This window comes from Malania oleifera, chromosome 13 (genome assembly GCF_029873635.1).
Source record: "Malania oleifera isolate guangnan ecotype guangnan chromosome 13, ASM2987363v1, whole genome shotgun sequence".
Classification (NCBI taxonomy): Eukaryota; Viridiplantae; Streptophyta; class Magnoliopsida; order Santalales; family Ximeniaceae; genus Malania; species Malania oleifera.
Window position 1 is genome coordinate 8401038 of NC_080429.1, and position 21819 is coordinate 8422856.

Here is a 21819-nt window from a genome sequence, read left to right on the forward strand (position 1 = left end):
GAAATTTCTTAGGTTTATGGTGACGCACAGAGGGATAGAAGCCAACCCGGACAAAATAAGGGCGCTGCTAGAAATGGAGGCCCTACGAACGAAGAAGGAGATCCAAATCTTGACAGGAAGGATAGCCTCCCTCAGCAGATTTGTCACCTACTCGGGGGACAAAGTGTAGCGACCTGCTTATTTTACCATTTTTTTCCATGATAATAAAGATCGATATAATACCTAGCAAATCATAATCAACCTGAACCTGTGGGTACCAGGGATATATCAGAAATAGAACACGGAAGCCTAAGTAATAGGAAACATAAAATCATATACATTTCATAGTACCATTCAACACAATACCAGAGTTTACTACATACATCATAAAAATACACATAACCCAAAAATTTCCAAAAGTGGCCTAGGGTCGTCGCCCACAAATCCGTCAGACCTTAGCAACAGACTTACCCTTCAGACAGGGTATAACAGTTGAATTCTAATGTTGCGGAGCTTTATCCGCTCTTCTACCTGGGGCTCCTGAAATGTTTGTATAATTTGGAGTGAGACACCTCTCAGTAAGGGAAAATAAAAAAATATCAGTGTGTGGAAACATGAGTATTTCCGTATTATACATAAACCATACATAAACATAATTAGTGAAACTGTCTATATCATATCTGGGAAAAACATATATAATCATATCATGATAAAACATACTGGATTTCCATAAACATAATTCGTCTCATATAATAATAATACAAAAAAACCTTGGAAGGTTAGTTGGATGGTGTCATGTCTTACCCCCACATGACTGGGTTGTGTGGCCTGAAGGCGGGACCTGACATTGGCTGGCTGACCACTGCCAAGTCAAAAGTAAATGTTTGTAAGCATAATGGGTCTGCCAAGCCTGGTCCATACACTAGGGGCGCCAATACTTCAATAAACCACATTGACTATCCATCCTCACGCTGCCCCATACGACAGCAATAACACTAAACAGCATAATGATCATGATCACATAGCTACGGTACCGAGCTCGTGTAAGCCTAAACCAAGCCAATCAGGTTCTGATAACATATAACATATTTCAAATTGTGATACATTGTTATTCCATAATAATAATTATCAAATCAATATCATCATATCACATTTCATAGTATAATATGAAAATCTTCGGCCCTTACGTCGGCATTTCGTATTTTATTAATCACGGCCCGTATGCCGTATCACATATCAATAAAAGGCTCGGCCGGTACGCCGGCATATCATATCTAAAGCTCGGCCTGTATGCTGGTATTTCATATCAAAACTCTCGGCCCGTACGCCAGTATATCATAATAAAAAATCTCAGCCCATATGCCTGTATATCAAAATAAAAACTCTCGGCCTGTACGCCAGTATATCATAATAAACTTTGTATCATTTATCATTTTTTCAAAAATCAGTATATCATAATAAATTCTACTCATGCCACACAAAATGGGTATTTCACATATTTAAAACATATTCTCATTTACAGCAGTATTTCCCAAACATAATGCTAACATATATTTATTTTTCTGAAATTAGATGCTGTAAAATTATACATGCATTTTCTTAAAACAACTAGCTTAGTTTATCCTCTTACCTGATTTTTGAAGAGCCCCTAAAATATACCAGTCCTGCACCCACAGGGTTCCCCGTTCAACACCTTGAAAACAACATCTCCCAAAACTAAACTTCAGTATTTCTCTGTGTACAACATTTCCTATAACAATGGTAAGACCAAATTTCAAATAAAAGGTCTTACCTTGAATTTGGGATGAATTCAAGCTAGCCCCACCAACGATCCACTATATTAGATTTGAAGAGAACTCTTCTAGGAGTATCGTGGTGGCCTTAGATTGTCGAACCGGCGAGAATCCAACCTAGAAACCTAGAGAGAAGGGGTGGAAACCGAAGAGAAGAGAGAGAGGAGGGTTCCTACGTGAAAAATCAGCTGAAATATCACATTTAGGGCTATTTATACACTAGCCTTCATCGACGAGCCACGTCACTTTGTCGATGAGGTCAAGAAGAGAATTCGTCGATGAGTGCTCACCTTCATTGACGAAATTCAGAACTGCATCATACATCCTCACAGTATCTTCTCGTCAATAAGACACATACTCGTCGATGAGCCCCTCATGTGTTCTCGTTGACGAATTCCCTATGTTCGTCGACGAGACCCTATTAGTTCTCTTTCCCTTCTGTTATTAAATAACAATAATTATTCGAGTCTCTACACAAAGGCCTACCATCTTTCAGGGCATTAAGGAAGAAAGGAGGATTTGAATGGGGGGAGGAGCAGAATAGAGCCTTTGAGCAGCTCAAACAGTATCTTGGATCTTCGCCTCTACTAACAAAGGAGAAGACGGGAGAAGACCTCTACTTATAAATAGCTTCGACAACAAATGCAGTCAGCTCGGTCCTAGTCCGAGAAGAAAGTAGGCAACACAGAACCATATACTACACTAGCAAGGTGCTAAGTGGAGTCGAGAAGAATTACAGTATGACAAAAAAGGTAGCCTTCTCCATCATTTGTGTCGCATGAAAGTTAAGGCCCTAGTTTCAAGTGCACAAGGTAATTGTGTTGACAAACTTACCATTGAGGCAGATTCTTCAACGACCAGAGAGTTCGGGAAGAATGATGAAGTGGTCCATTGAATTGGGTGAGTTTGACATACAATACCTACCAAGGCCTACTGTCAAGGCCTAGGTACTAGCCGACTTCACATCCGAAAGACCCTCCCGAGGTAGCAGGAAAATCGCAGGTATGGACGCTACACGTCATCTAATGCAGCCGGAGGAGGAGCGGGGTTTATCCTCACAACACTGGACTATACGGAGACCTTATATGCATTAAAGTTGGAGTTCTCAGCAACAAACAATGACGCTAAGTATAAAGCTTTGCTAGTAGGGCTACACTTGGTAGAGGCACTAGAGGTAGCCCAAATTAAGGTATCAAATCATTCCCAATTAGTGGTGGAGTAAGTGAAAGGAGAATTTGAGGCTAGGGATCAAAAAATGAAGAAGTATCTAGTCAAGGCCCAAGAATATGCTAAAGCATTCACTCATTTTGATATAGAACACGTGCCAAGGGCCGAGAACGCAAAGGCTGATGCACTTGCAAAATTAGCCTCAGCCACCGGCTCAAAATTGAAGGATGTTATTTACCTAGAGCGAGTCAGAAAACCCTCATACGAGGAGGGCAATGTTAACTTGCTGGATTCAAAAGTCAACGAGGGGGATTGGAGGGCGCCTATGGTGCAATACCTCCGTAATGGATCCTTACCGAAGGACAAGAAGGAGTCTCTAAAGGTGAGGAGGAAAGCGGCAAGATACACACTCATAGACGAGTTATACAGACGATCCTTAACGTTGCCATACCTGTGGTGTCTAAGTAATGAAGAAGGAGAGTACGTACTAAGGGAGATCCACGAAGTGGTGTGTGGAAATCATCTAGCCAGCAGAGCTCTAGCTCACAAGGCTTTATGGCAAAGATTTTACTGGCCCATAATGAGGAAGGACGCGGTCGAGTTCGTCAAATGGTGTGACAGGTGCCAGCAGTGCGCGGGCGTACCTCATGTGTCGTCTAATATTCTCTCCCCTCTAACTAGTCCTTGTCTCTTCACCCAATGGGGACTAGACATCTTGGGGCCTCTACCTCCAACAATCGGCCAAAGGAAATTCCTATTGGTGGCAATTGATTACTTCACAAAGTGGGTAGAGGTCGAAGCCCTAGCTCACATAACCAAGCGAAACATTACACGATTCGTCTTGACATCAATGGTTTGCTGGTTCGAAATCCCATGGGCCATAGTCACTGACCACTAGAGACAATTCGATAATGAGCACTTCAAAAAATTTTGCTCCGATCTGTCCATTAAACTCTTGTTCGCATCAGTGGCACATCCCCAAAGTAATGGTCGGGTGGAAAACATGAACTGAACGATACTGTACAACTTAAGGACATGACTCAAGTCTGTGCAAGCCAAGTGGGTGGAAGAGCTCCCCTCTATAATCTAGGCATACCACACTACCCAACAAGCAGCGACAGGGGAAACCCCATTTATGCTCGCATTTGGTGTAGAAGTCGTCATCCCTGCTGAAGTGGGGATCCCATCTTAGCAAAGGCAATACTTTGATGAGCAAGACAACAATGAAGAGCTCGGGGCGGACAAAATTCTTACCATTTATATATGTATATATCCATATCCATACCTAAGCAGCGGGAACACATATCGTACAACCATTCACATATATACTATACAATACCAGAATCCAGTATATACAGACTATAGTCATACAAAAATACCCCTTCAGCATCATTTACTCAAAAATATACACAACTCTGACAAAAACTCACCCTATAATCAAGGTAATCAAACTACTCTCTATCTGCGAGCTTGATCTGCTCGCCTAACTGGCTCACCTGAAAAATGTTAAAATAATAGGGTGAGATGACACTCAGTAAGTGGAAATATGCTATTACTAGTGTGTGGCTACTAAGTTAAAGATACTTTTAAAATAATAACTGAACTGTAATACAACAAATAATCTGTAAAGCATATCTTTCTTTCTCAATTTAAAATATACTGTATCGTCTGTATTTTCTACTTTTCATACTAATAATATCATACCATATTCATCATATACTGTAAAACTGTATACATATACAAAACTGTGCTTTATCCCTAGGACTCTGTACGTCATGATTTGACCCCTCATGACAGGATTGTGCAGCCCGTAAGCGGGACTTTATCTGGTCGGCCCTCCAGATAAGTCAATATACTCTACTCTACCTCAGCCCGGCCAAACTGCATCCACTCCTAGGCTCAGGACTGACTACTACCTCATCAAACCGGCCCCCTCCACCAAGTGAATTGGGGAGCTGCATCCTCTCCGAGCACGGCTGACGGTACCCACACACTATCTGAGATATGTGGTTGCACTCTATCTGTATATAGCAACGGTACCATGCTCTGTAATCTATATTTGTACTGTATCTGTCTGTAATCTTTCCATAGGGATCTGATACTATATACATATATACATATATACATATATACTCTTTTACTGTTTTCACCATGTTTTCAAAATTACCATAACACTATCTTTCTGTACTGTAAAAACTATAATCTCTGTATACTATATATGTAGCATCTTGATGCTACCTCTTTATATCTGTCTGTATACTCTGTCTATACACTCTGTCTATATACTCTGTATGTTATGGTAATAGGAAACATAGAATGTTATAACTCTATATATACTATTCTGTATAAAACTGTAATATATATACTGATCTGGGCAAAACTGTATACATGTATATGTATATATAGATATATCTATTTCGTGAAACTATTTATATAAAAGCTGTATATGCATGTAATTTCTCTGTATAATCTCTATGAATATATATTTATATCTATATATTTTGTATAACTCCATATACTAGGAAAAGCTATATAAATTGCATATACTGTCTATGTCTGTGTATTCAGTATAGTATGATACATTATAAAAGCTCTATAAATTTCTTCATCACTTGAAAATCTACTCAGGCCACACAAGCATATAAACTCATATTCTGTAAAAACTGTACAATAAGCTGGTATGAATATATGTCTATGAAATCTCTGTTAACTTTATTAAAACCCCTAGCATAGCATATTTCCCTTACCTTAACTTTGAAAAGCCCCCATAAAATTCTAGCTCTATACCTGCAGGGTTCCGAACTCAACATCCTGAAAACACAATCCCCCAGAACAAAATATCAGCATTTTCTTACCTACAACATTTCTTATAACTGAGGGAAAGGAAAATACTGAATAAAATGTCTTACCCTGAGATTGGGACGAAATCCAAACCAATTTTTCCAACGATCAGCTCTAGAAGACTTGCAGAAAATCTCGCTAGGAGCATCATGGTAGCTTCAAATCTTCGATTCGGTAAGAAACAGGCCCAAAAACGAAGAGATAAGTGAGAGAGGGACGTAGAGAGAGAGAGAGAGGAGAGAGAGAGAGGGGGGCTGAAATGTGATAAAAATCTGATTTTTTTCTACTTATAAGGCCAAATTCGTCGACAAGACACGTCACCTCGTCAACAAGTCTTTCAGTAAATTCAGATCAGCCCAAACCTTCGCTTGGTATTTTCTCGTTGACCAACCCCTGTATTCGTCGACGAATTTCCTTATGCGCTCATCGATGAAACCCTGTATTTGTCGACGAATCCTAGCAATTCCTTAAAATCATTATTATTATTATTATCTCCAAAATGCGATGTCGTCGACGAAGCCTACCGCCTCCTTCTTGTTTTTGTTTCCATTTCCCTCTCTTTTTCATATTTGAATATCGTTATTTTTCACGTCCTTACAGGTAGACCTGCTAGAAGAGAGGCAGGAGTAGGCGTGCAATGAAAATCGTAGCATACTAGCAAAAGGTGGCGAAGTTCTGCAATAATTGCGCAAGAGTGCGAAACTTCCAACCCAGAGACCTGGTCCTCAGGAAGGCGCGAACCAGCCCAGTAGAACCAGGGCCGCACAACCTAAAGCCAAACTGGGAGGGAGCATACCAAGTTACAGCAGAAATAAAATCGAGAACATACAAATTAGAGGACATAGAGTTAACTGAGATAAAAAATACATGGAACTCTGATATGCTAAAAAAATATTACTCTTGAGTTTTTCATTTCACAAAATACCGTACAAAGGAGTAGTAAGTCTCAAATACAACAATTGTACCATCAATAAACTTAGAAGTGCATTGCATCATATTGAATAAAACTACATAGATAAAATGTATTCAGTACGTCAGTTGGCTTTGCTCCCCTCTCCAGCCTCCTCTTCCTCCCCCTCGTCCTCCTTGTCCATCTCGTCTACAAATTCGAGACTCTCACTGCCCTACCCATGTGAACACACAACATCCAGAGGAAGGTCAGGGTGCACAGTCATGAACTGCTCTCGGCACCTCCTGAAACCTACTCGATAAGTCTTGGCGGTGTCCATGACGAACCATGTTGAATCCTTATACTCCCTTACCGCAGCTCTGGCAACATCAGCAGCGGCAGCCATTGCAGCAGCAGGAAGCTCCTCTTTTTGGATCCTTTCAATCTCTTCTTGAAGGGCCCGCTCGCGGAGCTCAGACTCACAGAACTCATTCTGGGCGACAATGTACTTTTTCCTAGCATCCAAGGTCTTCCAATACATCTCGGCAACCTTTTCTTCCTGTGCCAGGGCCATGGTTGCCACTTGAGAACAAACAAAGGAAAAAATAGGTTAAAAACTCAAAGGAGGAAAAGGGGAAGCTGGACAGGCACAGTCAAAAAGCATGAATTTCAGAGATACCTGGTACGTGGTGTGTCTGATCTTTGCTGAAAGGAAGTCGAGAAGAGAATATTGAGCATGCACAAAATCCTCCACGTGAACCGCCCGACGCAGCGCAGGAGTGGAATAGGTCGGCTCATCAAAAATAACCTCATTAAACTTGGTTGGGACAAGAGGATGCGCTACTGCAACATTCTCCGTAGTAGAAGCCTCACTCTCTCCTACAGTGGCTGCTTTCCTCTGAGACGACTCTCCTTCAAGCTCCTTCCTCTTCTTCTTACTCTTGCTCACCCTTTGTTTTTTAGCTTCTCCCATGAGAGATTCATACTTATTAAACTCCATATTTGCAAAATTAGAAGAGGAGGTAAGAATGCAAAGAACAATAGGAACATCTAGATATGTATACATTATAAGATCAAAGGTAAGATAAGATTTGGAGAAACGGGGCTAATCCCCCCACTACACAAGGACTCGCTCCTTAAGCAGCTACTCGTGAAGGACTATCCCCTGCTGACCAAGGGCTCGTAGCTTTTTTAGGATGGCCAGCTTGCCTGGAGAGTGCGTCGGATGTACATGACGCACCCGAGCTAAAAAAAAAAAAGAAGAAGAAATTGGTAAGCAATAGGTACCTACACACAGCCCCTACATATGTAGTAAGTAAATAAAGTGAAGAGAATGTCACCTTCAAGAGGAGCAAACCAAACACAAAATCCAGCATAATTCAACTCCCTGGATACAAAGAAGTACCGAGACTTCCAATTGTGTATGGAAGAACTTCCCGGAGTAAAAAGTTTATAACTGGGAAAAGAGTTGAAGTAGTATAGTTCCTTCTCCACAGAGTACGTCCTCATCTGGAAGCAACTTCGAAAGAGAGGTACCGTGAGTTGATGACCTTTTCTGAGTAGAAGAACGACAAAGCACACCAGAGAAAGATATGAGTTTGGAACAAGCTGTGAGGGGGCTATGTGGTAAAAACGTAATACATCAGAAATGAAAGGGAGATAAGGAAGTCTAAGACCTAAGTCCAAATAGTTCGTATACAAACAGAGCTCACTGAGGCCAAGATCAAGGTCCGACTCCGAGCTAGTGGGTAACCTAATACTAATGTTCGCAGGAATAGCAAAAAAGTATCAGACATTTTGTACATCTGAGGAAGACAGATTACACCGAGCACTCCTTACAGTGACCGAAGCCCTCGCTGGGTGTGTTGAGGACTCCATGACAAAATCGAAATGCAAAGCAAACAAAACAAACAATTTATGCAAACAGATCAAACATGCAAGCTTCCACAAAAACAAAGAAGACACTGTGTCAAACAGGATCAAACGGATAGACTTTGCATAAAAACATGACAAACACTATGCAAAAACAAATCAAAAAGGAAAACTTCTAATAAGAACAGCGAAGAACATGAAGAACAATACAAACATACAATGCCACACAAAAGCAGAGAAAAACAACAAAGGAAAGGGCAGAAGGAGAGCGCACCTAGCGGAAAGAAGGGACCCTTTGGGTGAGATGAAGAGCGAATGAAGGAGCCCACGACCTTTATAGAGAAAAGTCTGCACAGATCCTGAGAAAGTTAGTATCTCGAGAGGGAAAAGGTATGAAAAATTCTCGAACATACGCTGACGTGGTGCTAGTTCCAAGAATTCATGACTTCCTGAGGTACGACCAATTTTACATGCACTTATTACACTTTTGTAGGGTGACAGAGGTCGCAAAAAGACTACAACGTCGCTTCGAAAGCGGTCAAACTGACAACCCAATAAATGAGCACAGCTCATTAGGCAGATATGGCCCAATTGACAAGCATGGCTCATAAGGCCACACAACTGCCAAACGAATGAACACAGTTCATTAGAAAGATAAGGCCTAACTGACAAGCACAACTCGTGAGGCCACGCAACCGCCTAACAAATGAGTACAACTCATTAGGAAGACAAAACCCAACTGACGAGCACAGCTCGCAATGCCACACAACTGCCCAACAAATGAGCACAGCTCATTAGGTAGATAAGACCCAACTGACGAGCACAGCTTGTGAGGCCACACAATCACCCAACAAATGAACATAGCTCATTAGGCAGATAAGGCCCCCGAAGTAACAGCTCAGCAAAAAGTGCTTCGGAGAGCAACTCGGCAAAACCTGCTCCGCAATGCCTCGAAGCAATAACTCGGTAAAAGTGCTTCGGAGAGTAGCTCGGTAAAAAATACTTGAAGCAACAACTCGACAAAAGTGCTTCGAATAGCAACTCGGCAAATCCAGCTCGGTAAAGAGGACACGAAGCAACAGCTCGACCAAAGTGTTTCGAAGAGCAGCTCGGTAAAACCAGTTCGGCAAAAATGCCTCGAGGCAAAAGCTCAGGAAATGTGCTTCTAAAAGCAGCTTGGCAAAACCAGCTTCGTAAAAAAGTCTCGAAGCAATAGCTTGGCAAAAGTGCTTCGAAGAGTAGCTCAGCAAATCCAACTCAGCAAAGAGGCCTCGAAGCAATGACTCAGCCAGAGTGCTTTAGAGAGCAGCTTGGTAAAACCAGTTAGGCAAAAATGTCCCGAAGCAATAGCTCGAAAAAAGTGTTTTGGAGAGCAGCTCAGGAAAAAAGCCTCACAGCAACAGCTCGGCAAAAGTGCTTTGAAGAGCAGCTCGGCAAATCTAACTCGGCAAAGAGGCCTCGAAGCAACGGCTCAGCTTGAGTGCTTCAGAGAGCAGCTCGGTAAAAATGTCTCGAAGCAATAGCTTGACAAAAAGTGCTCCGAAAAGCAGCTCGGCAAAAAAAAAGCCTCGAAGCAACAGCTTGGCAAAAGTGCTTCGGAGAGCAACTCGGCAATGCAAAGAGGCCTTGAAGCAACGGCTCCGCCAAAGTACTTCAAGGAAGAGCTCAGCAAAAATCAACTCGGCATAGGCTGCGCGCCACTACGGCTCGGATCAACCAAACCCTATCGGGGCCGGCTCAGTAAGCCATCCAAACCCCATCGATAGCTCGGATTAGCCGTCGTTCCTCGGATCAGATCAAAAAAGTCGCACCACGCCCCCCTCGGCAAGGCAAGTCGTTCGAAGACCCACTATCCACTCTGACCAACCAAGCCGGGTCGGGGTCCGCTAGCCGAGCAGCAGATATTCAAAAAAAAAGGGGGGGGGAGCAACTAGTACATACGAGAAGAAGACACGGCAACTTTCAAAATTCTTTCTAGAAATTTGAAACTAAGGGGGGGACAACTGATGTGCCCAAAATATATCAACTGATATGAGGAAGTCAACGCCTAGTAATCGCTCCCCTAGTCAGACTTTCTGGTGAGAGCACTCAACTCCAACCCAATAAAGAGGGGGAGAGATCCATGCTAGTGCTTTAAATGATCGGAGTGATACATGCGGGCACTTTATGACCCGGGATACACTCCCCCGCGCCATATAGACAATTCGACTCAAGGGTCAACTCTAACCGCTATAAGAAGAGACGCGGGGAAGAGGCCAAGGTAAGTCATTCGACACCCATTCTTACTATTGCTTTTAACCTCTCTGAAACATTCCCTTGCTTAGGCATCAGATGGATCTCCCAGACTACACCCTGGGACCTCCAAGCCTTTCTTCCTTTTCCCTTTTTCAGGTCAATAGAAGTCGAAAGAGCAGTCCTATTGATTTTATCTCGCAACAGATTTAGCTGTGTGCTCCAAGTGTTCGAAAGAATGACACTAAGGAGCTGGTGATTCATAATGCTACGACTTACAGAACTAGATTTGATCGAACTATAGCAGATATGATGGAATGGTTTGCTGATTTTTATTTGGAGATCTTTCTGTTTCTTTTTCACTTCTATGGTGGAATATGAGTCTTCTGTGCATTTTGCTTCAATGGAAAATGCTGATGATGCTTTTATGGCAAATGAAAGATAGATGATGCTTTTATAGCATGTGCTGATGATGTTTTTATGGCAAATCAGAGATTGTTGATTCTCTCCGGGCATCGGCATCTCAATGGAGTCTTTTTTCATCATTTTTTTTTTACCACAAGATGGAGATGTTAAATCTTTATTCTCCATCTCCATATTAAGGGAGTGTATTAGAGTTGTTAGTTTAGTTTTTATTAGAGTTATTAGTTTAGTTGTTAATTCAATAATGAGTTATTGTATATATATACCCTTGTAATCTTATTTTTGTATATTGATCAATTTCAGAATATACAATTTATTTATTTTACATCCATAATTAAAAATAACATTTGTAGTAATAAGGATAATAATAATTTGCTAAAATAATTTTAAAAATAAACATTAACCAGTAGTAATGGGACCTCGCCTCGGTTGACTCCTCATTAGGAAAGAGAGAGGGGACCCACATGTTCAATCCTCGTCTTCCAGCCACCTTAGTGGGTTCGGCCAATCGGGCCACGGGGCCCCACTTTCCACTCAAATACTACCCGCCCCGCGAACACGGATACCCCAACAGGCATGAACACACGACCGCCATGGGATAACTTCAACGTAACACGTGTTTCACTTGCGCCGGGAGGACCAGCCAATGAGAAAGGGCCACGCCATCGCTGCAAATAAAAGGTTGGGAAAGTAGTGAAAAGCTGGAGATCAGGGGATGCTACGTGGCCTAAACACAGCGGCTGTTTAATGGGGTGGCGGCCGCGTCAGCTTTTTATTAATTAGTTTATTTATTTTTGGGGGCGGATTGCGTGTGTGGGATTTGTGTCACCTTAGCAGCCAAAAATGCAGGGATTCGCCGTCATCGCAAATCGGTCCCGACGTGGTCGCATCGCCAACCTGGCACGTGTCATACTCCTCCTCCTCCACACCCAGTGACCCACACTTGGAAATTTTTCGCCCTTGCTTTTTCTTTAAATTACAAAAATAGCAGCACCAGAGGTACCAATGTTTATTGTTTAATGCTATTCCAATTTTTAAAAAATATAAAATTTTATTTATTTACTAATTTAATAATTTTGTATAAAATAGATATTATATTTATCTATTTGAAAATAAGTATTTTTAAAAATTTAAAATAATTATAAAAACAAAGTTTTTTAAAAAAATAAATGAAAATATGTAATTTTTTTAATAGATTTTTCTTAACACATATCTTATTAAAAATGTTACAAATTTTATAATTATCTCCTTAAAACTCACCAAAATAGAAAACCTTTCAATTCTTTCCTAATTTTCAATAAAGAAGGGTTAAAAAAATAGGATGCAAATATAAAAAAATTAAATATTATAAATAGGTCTTTGAAGTTTTCGAGAAAGGAATAGCAACCATTAATTTTAAATAATTTTATATTTTTAGAGGAAAAAGAGAAAATTTTGAGCGATTTAATTTTCAATAATATTGTTCAATAATTTTCATTAGCATATTTTGAGATTTGCCTATCAACTATAAAAATATATGTTAATAATATAAGACAAATTTAAACTTATACTTAAACTTGAGTATATAATTCTTAATAGTCAATCGGCAAACAAAAGAGTATTTAGAAATATGATGTACATTGACGAACTATTCGATTTCAGATTTTAATAATAAAACAAAACCAAATGAAAATAAGTTTCGAAGACTTATTTTCTTTACAAGCATTAGGAGAAATTTAGAGAGAGAGAGAGAGAGAAGTTGGGCTTATGTTTGTCATGTTTTTTTTGTGCTACTATTTGTGTGGGTTTAAAAACTAAATAAATAAGAACAATAAATCTTTTGTACTGTTCAAGAAATTTGCTTTATCTTAGCTTTAAATAAATTAAACTGACTTAGTAATGATACTGTGCCGTTATGGGTGACAAAGTAAAGAAAATAGTCTCGGGGTTTGCATTAGATAAAAAAGTAAATATAAAGGAAATGAAACTTTAAGATTTACCAAGTGAAATATCTTGATTAAAATATCGAAGCAAATGAAATATTTATATATACATTAGTTGATAGCATATTATTTCTCAACCCAATTACTAAAGCTTGAATCCAATTATAGTGGCTCAATATTATCTAATCGTTTCCTTTAATATTCATGTTATATCAAAATCAAATTGTTGTATACTTCAATTTATTTTTCTTTTGAGTTGAATTCTAATTGGTTTTAAAGAAAAGTTAAATCAAAATTTTGATTCTACAAAGAGGAAAGTTTTTTTAAAACTATTCATTTTGATTTGTCCACAATAAAAGAATATGATTGTAATTGATAATACGTGTAGGACTAAAAATAAGTGCACAACTCTTAATACAAATGCATAGAAATTATGTAAGAAAAAATTCATACAAGAAAAAATAAGATTTATTAAAATTTTTATAGAAAGTTATAGATATTCAATTTATTGGTTCAATGCACTTGTTTTGTATTTATATTTCTACATAATAAAAAAAAAAGACTATAAATAAGCATTTATTAGTTTCTTGTCATTAATTTTTAATTATTTAAAAAAATTTAAAATAATTTTTTAGACAATCTATTTTTTATTTATGATTTTCACTACACTTACGTTATATATCTTTTCTGATCGAGGACTTAGCATCATCCAAATTAATCATATAAAAATTTAATAGTCAAAATATCGCCAAGACGATCTAGGTTGCTTGGAAAATAGTAAATATCTTAAGCTTAAATATCACGAATGGTTGAAATTAAAAAATAAATAAATAAAGAAAGAAAAGGAATTGGACAAGAGCCGTAGAGGAGCTTAGGAAAGGGGGAGTGGGAAGTTACAGTAAAGGGTTGCAGAAAGGGCTGCAGCAGGCACCCAACCCCAACTCTGTTTTATTATTATTTTATCGAAAAAGCCAAGCACAGAAGCTGTGGTCTCCGTGCATTTAACTCGGGTCCAGGCTCCCCTGACTCCAACCTCACCCCTCTCTCTCTCCCTCTCTGCCCCTGCCTCTGCATCCCCAAGTCAGTCTCAGAGCAATTCTCTTTCTTTGAATCCGAAATTCAATATCGGAGAGACCCTTCTCTCTTCTTTCCTCTCTCAGTCTATTTTGAGTTCGCTGAGCTCAAGCAGAAGACAGAGCATTCCATCCATGGCGGCCGGAGTATCGACGGGCGCGAGCTCCGAAACGTTTCGTTTCTTGCAAAACTCGTTTGCCGGGCCCAAACCCACCTCCATTACCGCTCCCACTATGTTGTTCCTCCCTTCGATTCGCCGCCGTGCCGCCGTCTCCCGGAAGCGGAGAATGAAGACGAGCTTCGCCGTCTGCCTCGTCATGGAGGACGAAAGGGACGGTGCCACCGCCGAGATCGAAAGCGAGAATCTCCAGAGCCCAGAAGAGATGGCTAATCAGATTGGGGATCTGATCACGGCGGCACGCGTGGCGGAGAAGCTGTCCAGGAAGAGATCAGAGCGTTTCACTTACCTTGTGGCCGCCGTCATGTCCAGCTTTGGCATCACTTCTCTGGCGGTTATGTCCGTTTATTATCGTTTTTCATGGCAAATGGAGGTATTATCAATTATTATGAGCTATGCTTATCTTTTCACTGTTTGGCTTAGCATTTGGAAATAATTTTTTATTGGTTTGAGCCGACAATGAGCCAATTCTGCTTTCAAAAACTAGAAAAAGCACTTCCAAAAAGTATCTAATTGACCCAAACCAACCATCACAGAGCACTCACAACTCTCTCTCTCTCTCTCTCTTTGAAATCTGAATAGGGTTTTTTTTTTTGGTGTAGGGTGGAGAGGTGCCTTGGGCTGAAATGTTTGGTACATTTGCTCTGTCTGTGGGCGCTGCTGTAAGTTCCATTTTCTGCATCGGAGTGACGAAGCTTAGATTTGATTCTGAAAGGTTTATTGTTTCTTTCTCATGAGTTTTGGTAAATTGGGTGTTTGACGGAAGTGGGTTTTCTTGGATTTCAGGTAGGAATGGAGTTTTGGGCGAGATGGGCTCACAGAGCTCTGTGGCATGCCTCCTTGTGGCACATGCACGAGGTTCAATACTTTAATCCCCTTTAATTCCCCTGTTTATCCTCTGCTTGGCTGCCGTGAACATGCGAGAATATAAAATTCGGACATAATTGATATGTTTTCTCACTGCCCGGAAACCAAACATCAAGAATCCGCAGAAAATTATTCTCCTCCTTATCTTATTCCTCTGTGTATGCGCGGATCCTTCAATATTCTCGGCCACCAAACAGAGGGCTAGCCCAGAAGAATCCCAAGAGAATTAATTATTCATTCTCCTTTGCTTCATTGTGCAATTGCAGTCTCACCATAAACCCAGAGAAGGTCCGTTCGAGCTGAACGACGTGTTTGCCATTATAAACGCAGTTCCAGCCATTGCCCTTCTCTCCTATGGCTTCTTCCACAAGGGCCTTCTCCCTGGCCTCTGCTTTGGTGCCGTAAGTCTCTTACTAAATCGGATTCAAATTTTTAGAGTTAGCAGTTAAATAAGTCAAGTTTAAAAATTATAATAACCATATAATTTGAATCGAGTTCGTTAAATCAAATGTGTGCTCTCCAGGTGAATCTGTTCTTTATTTTGTGCATGTGGGAGTAATAATCTAAGATAACTGCAGAGTATATATTATGATAATCTCTCTCTAATCATTGCTTTTTTAGATAATTAAAGTATGATTTAGGAATAGCGAACGTGCGCCACATGATCTGCTTACTTTGACTTGACCAGAGACCTTTTTGGCCTGCAGGGGCTGGGGATCACTGTGTTTGGGATGGCCTACATGTTTGTCCACGATGGCCTCGTTCACAAGAGATTTCCGGTGGGGCCCATCGCCGGCGTCCCATATTTCAGAAGAGTGGCTGCGGCACATCAAGTAAGCTACGCCTTCCCGCACGCAATCTTTCCTCTTCGTATTTTTGTATGTAATATTATTATGGGGATCTAACGGACGTGATCTTCTTTGATCTTGGTGCCTGGCTGTAGCTCCACCACTCGGATAATTTTAATGGGGTGCCATATGGGCTGTTCTTGGGACCTAAGGTACCTCCAACCCTTCACCCCTCGCCTGTCTCTCGCTCTCTCTCTCTCTCTCTCTCTCTCTCTCTCTCTCTCTCTCTCTCTCTCTCTCTCGTGTTTGGTATCCAAGAAAAAATATACAGCAAATTATATTTTGTTTTGTGGGTGCAGGAAATAGAGGAAGTGGGGGGCCATGAAGAATTGGAAAAAGAGGTGAATCGGAGAATCAAATCATACAGTGGTTCATAATGAATTGTACTGTGAAGGGTGCAGAGCGAACTATAGTGTGAGAAATGAAATTATTCCATTTGTACTCTGTTTTCACCCAGGAGCGAAAGAGGAACTATATAATGTAGATTTTACTTTTTCTTTTTCTCATGTAGAGGGAGAGAGATAGGGGAAGGAGTAGGAGAGTGGAAATTGATTAATGATTGAATTGAGAGAGTTTTCCACACTCTTTTCTTACTCTGTTTCTGCTCTGCTTTCCTTACTCTGTTTTACTGCTTGCATCCCGAGGTCAACTGGCAATAAAATTTCAACCATTTTCTACATTTTCGTTTGGGGTATGGTAAATAATTAAAAAACTTTAAAACCAGATAATAAAGATTTAATAGTCCCGAATTTATAAAAAAAAAAAATAGTCATAGCGTAAATATGATAATTATAACTAAAATTAATTAATGATGGTTTAAATCTTTTATTGAAAATAATATATGTAATGATTTAAAACGGACCAGTGAATTTTGGCACTATAATGATAAATTGCCACAATAATAAAATTTTCTAGTTTTAAATTGTGACATACATGGAAAATTGATAATGAAAACTAAAAATTACTTTATTAACAATATAAATAAGCACGCGGTCCCTATACTATTAAACGAAATTTATTTTTAATTAGTACAATTAAAGTCTTGTACTTAGTGATTTTAGGTAGTTGTTTCTATCATCCTAATTAAATTTAAAAATATCATTGAATCTTAATAAAGCTATTTACATATATTAAGTGTTGAATTGATAATATTGTTATACATAATAATAAGCCTATGGTTAATAAAAATCTCAAAAAGTTTTTGATAAATGCTATGGCACTATGCTCAACTAATCAAGGCTGAAATCATGGAATTAAAGTTGTGGAATGTGGGTGTGAATATTTATGACTAAACCTACTAATATTATTGTCCTATTCGTAGGTTCTTTCATTGGAAGTTCGGAAAAAGACTCTAAAGCGTATTGATAAATGATAAAGCACTGAAAAGCAAACAAAAAGCATTTGATCCCTTAATTTTACCAATCAAATTGTATTACATGTGTCAAGGGCTTAAAGTTAATAGGTCATTAATTGCATAAGTAAATTCAACATTTTTATCGTATTTCAAAAAAGTTATTACTTTATTTTTGTATTCATTGCATCTTCTTTTTATTTACTATGCCTTTTATGTCTGATATTCTTTTGAGGTATATTGTTATTTTTCTTTTGGGAAGAAATAAGACTGATCAAAAAATCGCAGAAGTACAACGGAAAGTTATTTCTTTCCTAATTAATAAAATCAGTTCTTATGATATGACAATAGCACAAAAATACATATTTTCAGTAGTGCAAAATTAGCCCAAAAATAATCACAAATATTAATCACACGAGACACATAATTTTACGTGAAAATCCTCTTTAAATCAAAGTGTGGGTACAAGATCTTAATTTTTAGCTATCACAATAAGTATATAACTCTATTTTTAGTTAGCAACAAAAGGTCTTAAAAAATCAGAGGAAAAATTGAGAATTTCACAAAAAAACGTTGTTACTGTTCAAACACAATATCTAATGCTACGATGATTGGACGATCAATCGGACCGTTCAGAACTAGCGTCTATGAGTCCTCTATCTATTGACAAAAAATAAGCTTGATCGGACCACGGATGATCGTCCAATAGTCGTTTGATCAAAACTACACACTGTAGCAAAAACTATATTTTTTCTTAACGTGGTTTGCCTCCTTTTACCTTTCTTAAAGAGGCGTAAAAATGCCTCAAAAAAAAAAAAAAAGTTCAACAAAGAGCCCAAAGAATATAGGCTAAAGGGTTGAATGAGTTTCTCCACATATGAGGGATACTCAATGTAACGACCCCAAAAATAATATGCATGAAAATTTAAAATAAAAAATAAAAAATAATAATAATAATTAAAAATTTGAAAATTAATTAATAATAATTTATTAAATAATATAATATTATATATATATATATATGAATATATATATATGAAGTATCACGGGAACTTCATGATACTTCCTGAAGTTCAAACCCCCCCCCCCTTTTTTACGTTTCCATCTCTCTCTCTCTCTCTCTCTCTCTCTCTCTCTCTCTCTCTCTCTCTTTTTCAATTTCTTGACATTTATATGTCGAATCCAAAAACGAACATCATATCCGGGTCCTAACTCGTTCCTGAACACTGTAACTGAAGTGGATTTATCATTTGGACGTCGTAGGTACCACTCCAAAACTAAAATAAGAGGAATAGATTATGTCAGGTTTATTTTAAAAATATTTTCCGATTAAATTTTGAGTACCTGAATTTAATTAGATTTATGTTAAGTAAGATATGCTTGATTTAAATTGAGTATGTGAAATTAATTATATCTATATTCAGATTTTATTTTAAAAATATGCCTAAGTTAAATTAAACTGCAAGGATTTGATTAAATCATATTTTTGGGAATATTTTGGAATTAAGTTAAATTGTAGAGATTTGATTATATTATATTTTTTGGAATAATTTGGAATTAAATTAAACTGCAGGGATTTGAGTATATCGGGTTTTCTCAGAATATAATGGAATTAAACCAAATAGGAAATTAATAATACCCATGTTTACAGCAGAAAATATAGTTATCCTAGGTAGAATATTATATTATGAATTATTAACTCAAATTGTGTGGCATGGGATTAATATAGAATAATGATATGACGGTGTTTTTATACAGAATTATAGTATGATAGAATTTAACAGAGTTATAGAATGACCTTATTTAATACAAGCAATAGTATGACAATGTTTTATATAGAGTTATGATATGACAGAGTTTTTATACAGAGTTACAAAATGATAGTGTTCTATATATAACTACTGCATGACAACATTTTATACAGAGTTACAGAATGATAGTGTTCTATATAGAACTACAGTATGACAACAATTTTATGCAAAGTTACAGAATGACAGTGTTCTATACAGAACTACAGTGTGATAGTGTTTTATACTAAGTTACAGTATTATAGTATTTTATATACAGAATTATAGAATGGCAGTTTTATACCGAATTGTGAAAATGAAATCATGTTATTGTATTGTTTTATAAATCACATTATATGGTTTAAGAATCCTAATGGATCAGAGCTAAGCACAGTACCGTAATTTTATAGATACCGGTGCAACCACACTTTTGTGAAAGTGTTGGTGGTATATTGTAATGATCCAAAAAATAGTTATACTTGATTACAGTTATGATCCTAAAAAAAATTAAATAAATAAATGAATTATTATTATTATTATTAATGAATTATTATTGAAAGATATGGTGTGATCCTAAGAGGGCGTGAATTGGGACTTAAAAATATTTTACTAATTTAAATTTCACCGATTCACCACATAAAATTTCATTTAAGAATTAAAACGTATATGAAAAATAAGAATGACAATAAATAAACATTCATACACACGCGGAAATTAAAGTGCGGAATTTAAATGAAATAGAGAGAGACACACACACACACATATAAGTTTTGTTATCGAGGTTCGGTCAATCCTGCCTACGTTCTCGCCTCAAGTCAAACCAGTTTAGAGGATTCCACTACCTTTACTCACTTACCGGGTGGAGCGACACTGTTTACAATCCTCCTCTCCTTACTGGGCGAGGAATTACCCCAAGTCAAATTCACAGGGCTGACCCCAACCTTTATAACACCTCACAGGATGGTGCACCTAATTCTCTTAACCAGGTCTGAATCAGTCCGGAACTTTCTTAACCGAGTCTAAGTTTTCCGAGATTCTTCACAGGGCGAGTCTCCGTCTTCCGACCACACGTCAGGAATACAAAGATATTAATTTTTTTTGCACAATGAGATGCTTCTACAAACAAATAGATTTGTACACATTGAAGAACTATATGCACTCTCATATGATTTATGAAGCTCGATAGAATATAGGTTTTTCTCTCAAAAATATTTTTCAAATAAAAACATAAGAGTATGGAAAATGAATTTCTCTTTCGAAATGACCTTTAAAAAAAAATCAACAAGCCTTTTAAGCAAATATGTATATGATTAAAAATATGCTCAAGGCTTTTCTCAAGAACCTTTTCAAGCCAATATATATTAATTAAATATGTAGAGACCCAAAGAATTATACTAATTAAATAATAAAAGAAATGAGAGAAAAGGAAAATTCAAAGGGGGACACAGTAGGGTCTTGTCGAGGAGCGCAAAGCGTTCATCGAAGAGAAGCCTTCTTGAGCACGTCGACGTGGATGCGTGTCTCGTCAACGAGAATTTACTGAGAGGGTTATTCTCAGGGCCTGAATTTCGTCGAAGAGGGTGAAGTGTTCGTCGACGAGGACACGTGGACAACACTTTATATAAGGCTAAAACATACTTTCTGCGAGATATTTGCATGCGAGGCTCCTTCTCTCTCTAGAAATTCGTCTCCCCTTCCTTCTCTCTAGATTTTCGGTTTCGTTCTTCGCTGGTTTGACTATCAAAATCCGCCACGCTACTTCTGGGAAGATTCTTTTCAAGTGTGCCGGAGTAGATTATTGGTTAGACCAATTTGGGCACCATCCCAAAATCTGGGCAAGTTGGTTATTTTAAGCTTTATAAGATATTTGGTGTTTCTGGACTAAGGAAAATGCTTTAGATGGAATAATACTGAAGTTTTGATGGGAAAAATGTAATTTCAGGATGTTGATCTAGGAACACCACAGGAGTAGGTTTGGTTAATTTTGTAGGCTTCTCAGTAAGTCAAGTTAGGGGATAAATTAAGTCAGCATTTTCATGAAATTATTTATTAATATACAACATTTATTTTCAGAAATTACGTATGATATAATGCAGTGTTTGGGAATACTGCTATTTAATAGGGAAATAGATTTTATACATTTCAGCAGAAAATATGGTTTCAGATCAGATTTTATATTTAGAATAATATTCACATTTGTGTGGCATGAGTATGATTTTCTATGAAAATTATGTTATACCAAAATATTATGACTTCTCATGATTTGGTATGTTATGTTTTATGCCGGTGCAGATGTCGTGATTTATACGATATGATATGCCGACACAGATACTGTGATTTATATATTATGATATGCCGGTGCAGATGTCGTGATTTATGTCGGCGTAGATGTTGTAAATATTCATGTTATGTCAAGATTCAAGAAAATATGATCAAGTCATATATTTTTATGAAATATGAAACAGTTATGTATCAGTATTATGAAATGTATTATATGTTATCAAAACTCAAATGGTTTAGTTTAGTTTCACGAAGCATGGTACCGTAACTATATGTTCAAGGTTACATTTATGTTAGTACTACCACACATCTCAGA

General features: G+C 38.0%; 1 protein-coding gene across 2 annotated transcripts; it reads left to right on the forward strand.

Moving 5' to 3' along the window:
- The first annotated feature begins 13942 nt into the window (after positions 1 to 13942).
- Positions 13943 to 16764, forward strand: LOC131146015 (beta-carotene hydroxylase 2, chloroplastic-like). Of its 2 annotated transcripts, XM_058095266.1 has the most exons (7): positions 13943 to 14743; positions 14973 to 15032; positions 15157 to 15228; positions 15504 to 15638; positions 15945 to 16070; positions 16181 to 16237; positions 16385 to 16764. In XM_058095266.1, exons 1-7 carry the CDS (start codon positions 14327 to 14329, stop codon positions 16460 to 16462), a joined length of 945 nt encoding a protein of 314 aa, XP_057951249.1. In that variant the 5' UTR covers positions 13943 to 14326; the 3' UTR covers positions 16463 to 16764. The 2 variants fall into 2 exon arrangements, with proteins under 2 accessions (XP_057951249.1, XP_057951248.1); XM_058095265.1 differs by having other exon boundaries at positions 13949 to 14743; positions 16181 to 16764.
- Positions 16765 to 21819: the final 5055 nt, after the last annotated feature.

What these genes read in the sequence shown, in the direction of transcription:
- LOC131146015 (XM_058095265.1), top strand. Translation starts at nt 14,327, where the DNA reads ATGGCGGCCGGAGTATCGACGGGCGCGAGCTCCGAAACGTTTCGTTTC. An exon ending in CTCTGTCTGTGGGCGCTGCT is followed by an intron (nt 15,033 to 15,156) that starts GTAAGTTCCATT and finishes CTTGGATTTCAG; the next exon opens with GTAGGAATGGAGTTTTGGGC. An exon ending in CTGGCCTCTGCTTTGGTGCC is followed by an intron (nt 15,639 to 15,944) that starts GTAAGTCTCTTA and finishes TTTGGCCTGCAG; the next exon opens with GGGCTGGGGATCACTGTGTT.